At 38.7% G+C, this 5,787-nt stretch overlaps 1 protein-coding gene across 2 annotated transcripts in view; it reads right to left on the bottom strand.

The window, feature by feature from the left end:
* Positions 1–5,787, bottom strand: part of ppm1h (protein phosphatase, Mg2+/Mn2+ dependent, 1H) — a 37,197-nt gene that overhangs the window by 15,184 nt on the left and 16,226 nt on the right. The window contains exons 3-5 of one of the 2 annotated variants that reach the window (XM_032524708.1): positions 5,276–5,323; positions 4,204–4,230; positions 3,429–3,785 (exon numbers count right to left, since the gene is read on the bottom strand). In XM_032524708.1, the coding sequence (XP_032380599.1) occupies positions 3,429–3,785; positions 4,204–4,230; positions 5,276–5,323 (432 nt within the window). The remainder of the gene's footprint in view (positions 1–3,428; positions 3,786–4,203; positions 4,231–5,275; positions 5,324–5,787) is intronic. The other variant, XM_032524709.1, reaches the window with a different exon arrangement.

Genomic DNA, 5,787 nt, shown 5'->3' with positions numbered 1-5,787 from the left:
GGGGGGGGGCTTTCAGAGGTGGGACTCTGCCAAAGTTGAGTTTTGGGCTGTTACTCAGCAAAAGTAGAAATAATGGTCTTTTGTTCAAAGTGAAATGTGTACTATGTGAATCGTATCGCAATCAATTAAAACATGGTTTCTGAAGTAAAAATAAATGACTCTAGCTCTCTGTTTGAGGCCAGCTGCGACATCAACTGCAACCTTTAAAATGGTGGATTTCAGCGCAATTCCCCTTTAAGAAAGAGAGAGGACACAGAGGGTAAAGAGTGCATAATCAAAGCGGGAAGAAGAGCCAGAGAGGCATGTGAGAGGAGAGGCGAGAAGCCGAGTGAGACATAGATGTTTGCTGATTTCTAGGACTCTTTCTAGGGCAAATATGTTTCCGACAAAAAAAAGAGAGAAGAACAGAGGCAGCAACATAAACTACAGCATTGTAGTAAGTCAGACTATGCACTGACTTAACAGTGTACAAAATGAATCATGATTACAATATCGTATAAATCTATATCCTGAATACTCCTCAGAAAAACTGGATTGATGCGGATTACTGCCATTCTATTTTAACAAAAAGTATTCTGACATAACAACAATGTGCAACTGTAGTTCAAAAACACAATCCTCATGACTCTGTGAAAAAAAAATCCCCTCATCATTAACCAAACATTTAAAATAGACCTTTCAATTCCTTCACTGATCCATCTACAATCATTAATTACACCTACACATGCCATAAGTGCCCCCCAACACAACATTTCCCTTTTAATGGCCATGTTGCTTGATGAGAATAGGTAATTGCACACTACCACCTAGTGGTAAAGACATGGAAACACCAGGGTGCGCTGAGTAATTGAATTTTCTAATTGGATTGAGCTGCACTGCCCTCTTGTAAAATGTTATTTAACCTCCCTGAGTAACCCCACCCACAACACAAACGTTGCAGATCTGGAAGATAGTTTCTGTTCTAACCTGGTTCTGAAACCAGGCGGCGGGGGTTTACAGCAGCAGGGCTTCACAGATTACATTTGGTCTGTTGTACTTCCCATGGAGGCCTCTGCATTTGTCATATTCTTCCATTTGTTTTACTTTTTTACTATATGGACTGTACTGTATGTGTCCTCAGCTGTAACCTTTAGTCATTTAATCAGTGGACATAAATAATACTAATAATAATACTAATAATAATGTATACTTTATTAATCCCGCAAGGAGAAATTATACAATTTACACTCTGTTGTTATTGCACACAGGCCTGAATAACACACACATGCTTAGTACCTATACATGCACTAAATGTAATATATTATATTTATATATATATATATTTACATATATTAAATAATATAAATCATCTATTTTCATTATCAATTTATCGTTATTTCTTTTTTGTGTTTACAGTATCTAAAATGTAAATATTTTCTTGCTATTAGTCTTCCATTAAAGTAAACTCATATGTTCGTTCTAAACTGTTGCTGAGAGAAAACACGGTCTCATGTCACCATGGCCTCTGTGAACTTGTGACAGGCAATATTTGCTTATAGCTGACAAGAAAATATCAGATAAAATAATCACTTGATAATGAAAATAATCATGGATGCAGCTCTAATCATTGTTAAGACTGTCTATAATTGATTTGAGAACAAAATAAGTGACTCTCAACGTAACATATATGATCACAACTCTTTCGCAATCCATCAGAAGAAAAACATAACAAAGGGTGTTGATCGAAACCCTGATGTTAAAACTGCGGCCAGTGACCTTTGACCTCTTCCCCCTCAAAGCCTGTCATGCAGGCCAACACTGTTTGATTGGCTCTGGTCTTGATCTCTTGGCCTCTGCAAGTATCCAGCATCCACTTACAGCATGGCCAGATGGCTTGTGTGTGTGTGTGTGTGTGTGTGTGTGTGTGTGTGTGTGTGTGTGTGTGTGTTGGGTGGTGTATGTTTTTTTTTTTGTTGTGGTGTGTGTGTGAGTGCGGCGTTGGTGAGTGGTGCGTGCGTGCGTGCGTGCGTGCGTGTGACCTACAGCAGCTAGATGGAAAAAAAATCACTTCTCCTGGCTCTGAGGCTATTGGGTGACTGACTAACTGACTGACTGACTTACTGTGCTTTTACTTTGAGAAGAACAGTCATACAGTTTGAATTTGGAAAAGGAACATGGCCAAAATAGGTAATATATATTTACAAAATCTTGGAGGGGATTCTTTGCCCCTCGAAACGTGTTTTTCACTTCTGAGATTTCATGGGGCATTTTTACCTTTGCCCCTTTAATTTTGTACATGTGTATGTGTCTGTGGTGTTAGGGTTAGGTTTAACCATAACACCACAGACACATACAGACACATACAACCCTAACCCTATCACACCGCAATCTTATACACCGTATTTCCTTCAGCCAGCAGGTAAGACACTTATCTCTCCAAAAAGGGAATGATGGGTTCATGTCATCTTACAGCAGTACTGTAATTATCACCTCAAAATAACTTTTAAGAATCTAATACCTTAATGGTGGCTTCATCATTTTTGGTGAAATATATACTGTGTAAGCAGCAGAGAGGTTGATTATTATAGGGAACTTTTTATGGGTGTTGATATATTTTTCCACTGGACAATTGGAATAAATTGTAACAAGCATAATTCAAGCTGACCATATCCACAGCTCTTTGTGAAGACAGGAGCAGACAGCTATTTGCAGCTACTTTTCAAGCCTACAATAGACAAGTTTTTCATACCCAAAATATAGATTTTCTTTGTAGCGTTATTTGACTGGGTTTAAGAGTTAAGAAATTCTGGGTAATTTGTTGCAAATTCTGTTATGATGTGGGTGTAATGTAAATGTAAAACACATGCAATGAAAACACTTACAGCATTTAGATTGTAGGCTTGCATTTAGCAGACTGTCTTTCTTTCTTTTTCAAGCAATGCAGCTGGAAACACTTTTGTCTTTTTCTTTTCTTTTTTTTTTAGAAAAGTGCATAACCAGCCTTTTTCTCCAAATACACATACAACCAGCGATGGAAGCACCAACTCTAGGCGATTTGACAGCCTAGTGTTATTCTGGGAATTATATAAAATCCCTAAACGAAGTAGCATCACACAAGGAACATCAGAGAGATAGTCTACATAGTGCAACACAAATTCCAACAGTCCACAAAGTATGTATTAGACATAATACAATGCATCATTTTAATATCATGCTGAAAAGTACTACCAAAAATCTAAATTTCCTTCCAGCTAACTTTTCATGAAAGTCATCTGTGAACTATAAAGAAGACGAGAAGACGATTTGGGGGATGGCTTGTCTATGTTCTGTAATTTGAATGGTGTTTATAATATTTCCATTGCACATTGAAGAGTTTATCTAAGACATTATTGACAAAAAGATTCAGCGGACTTCCGACTTCTACTTTATACCAAGCACACGCATCTTACCATGTCTTTGAAAGCGTTTTCAATGGCTCCGACCACCAGGCTTTCTTGTGAGACTTTCTTCTCAGTGAAGAAGCGTGTAGGTGGGGTGCTGGGTGAGCCTGGAGCCCCTGCAGCACCACGGAGCGAGGCGGCCCTGGTGAGGGCGCGTTGGGATGTGGAGGTCAGGTGGTGATTGATGGGCTCCTCTCCGAGGCACGTGGGGGCCAGCAGGTTTGGAGTGCATACAATCTCCATCACCTCCTGAAGGTGCATGGCGATGTGGTGATGTAGAAGGCGGGAAGCCATTACAGCCACCCCAGAGCCAGCATGGCCATCAAACAACGCCCAGTAGTGGAAGGTTAGGTCTTCAGAGCTGTCCTAGATGCAGATAGAGTCAAACACACATCAGACAATGACACACTAATTATTTGGTCAATATTTGTATCTGTTTGATTTATATTGATAGTCATCAGCAGTCCACAGAAAATAAAAAATCTATGATTACATGGTTCCCTATAAATATGACGTGTCTTTAACAGTTTCTCTAACAATCAGTCAGAAGTTGATAACAGTAATCAAATAATTTAAGATTTATTAAGCATATCTAAATGGATGCTTGGTCAACAAGGGCATCCAGTTTCTGATAACTCCAAGAGTTTGGTTTGTATTTTTTATTATTGTCAAAATGAATGAAATGTAATGATTTTTTGTCAAATGTTATAAAAGTGTGAATGTGGGGTAATTCAAAACTTCCTTCTCTTTGCAGTCAGATAATATTTCTGCTATGGTTCCTTACCTGGAATAAACCGCCAATCTCAAGATACTGTAAATTTCAGGGGGGAATTAGAAAAAGGAAATAAGGAAAGTGACTTTTCTCTTATCTTTGCTTATTGTAAAATATTGAATAGTTTACTTCTTTAGGCCTCTAAAGGGAAGGGAATAACACGGGTGGAGACTCTTGCAACTGACATTTAATATGCAACCTGTGGTGGGGTAACAAGAAGATGTTCAGTTGTGTAAAGGATCACAAGCCAAAAGAGTTGGGAACTACATTATATACTGTCCCAGTGACCAGAAGAATAGACACCACATTAGACTGACTTTAGCTCTGAGCTACAGCTGCTACAGATAGTATATTTAAATGTTTCCCATGCTGTAGGTGTTAAATTGGAATGCTTTCAGGGCCTCATTCAATGACTTCTTTTTATCTAAAAGCACCCTTCATCCTGGGTTTGCCCAACTGGGTTTGCTATGATGTTAATTTATGCTTTGGGATCAATGCCTCAAATATGCAGGTTTTAATAGACCTACATGATACACCGTGTATTCCAAAGCTGGATACTGTCTTCTGTGTTCATCTACAAAGTACCCCCTCCCACATAATGTTTAGAAAAAGTGTCTTGTGATCTGGGTCATTCGTTCCACACCTTTGAGTTTGCCGCCTTCAAAAAGTGCAGCAACTCTATGATCTGCCGCACTCCTGGAATTAATAGCCAGACTTTTTCCAGTCTGTTAAGATACACATTTAACTCTACTCTAAGTAATCAGTCATATAAAATGAAAATATGGACATGGAGTTGCTATTGCACACATCTCATCATGTCAGGACACACAAAGTATGTAAATTAAAAAGAGAGGGTAGACTTATTCTGCAGGGGCAGGGGTTATACTGCGTTTTTCTGGTCACTGAGTGTTGATCATTGCTAGCACATATTTCTGCACACACTAAAGCTCTTTAGGTTGACTAAATATAGTGCAGGCATATTCTAAGAATGAGCCTATTAACAAAGAAAAAGCACTAAAAAGGCTCTACACTAGTACTCTTATTAGTCTAGTAGCACTGCCACAGTGAGTCATGAGGTACTTGCACGAGTTTCCTGTAGGCTCTGAGTGGGTCTTAGTAAAGCGCTGGTGGGCTGAGGGGAAATTATAGCATAAGTGTTAGTAATAGGTATGTTATATAGATAGCTATTGCCTTTAGAAATTAAATGACAAAGAGCTTTATATGAAGGGTAAGAGATGGAAGAACAGTGAGGAAATACAGACATCACAGAGTGCATGTCAAATCAGAAAGAAACTGAAACACAGGCGATAAGACATCAATGTTTAGTGGGTTATATTTTTTTTAGCTATGTAGCAAAAAAAGGACAGAGCCACCATTGTCAGTAACTGAATAACTATATCAATAGAATAGCATTGTGTCAATGTAGTACACATTTCCCTACAAAAGCAAACAGCTGAGTTTTCCTTTCATAAATGGTATACAGTGTTTCTTACTTGACCTTCCTTTGTACACAACATACTGTACTTGCAGAAGGACATTTGCTAACTTTCTGTGAGCATTTGCCTGCCCGTATTAGTGCCTGTCGAGCGCTGCTGA

Source organism: Etheostoma spectabile, chromosome 8 (genome assembly GCF_008692095.1).
Source record: "Etheostoma spectabile isolate EspeVRDwgs_2016 chromosome 8, UIUC_Espe_1.0, whole genome shotgun sequence".
NCBI lineage: Eukaryota > Metazoa > Chordata > Actinopteri > Perciformes > Percidae > Etheostoma > Etheostoma spectabile.
This window is presented reverse-complemented; position numbering and strand designations above follow the sequence as displayed.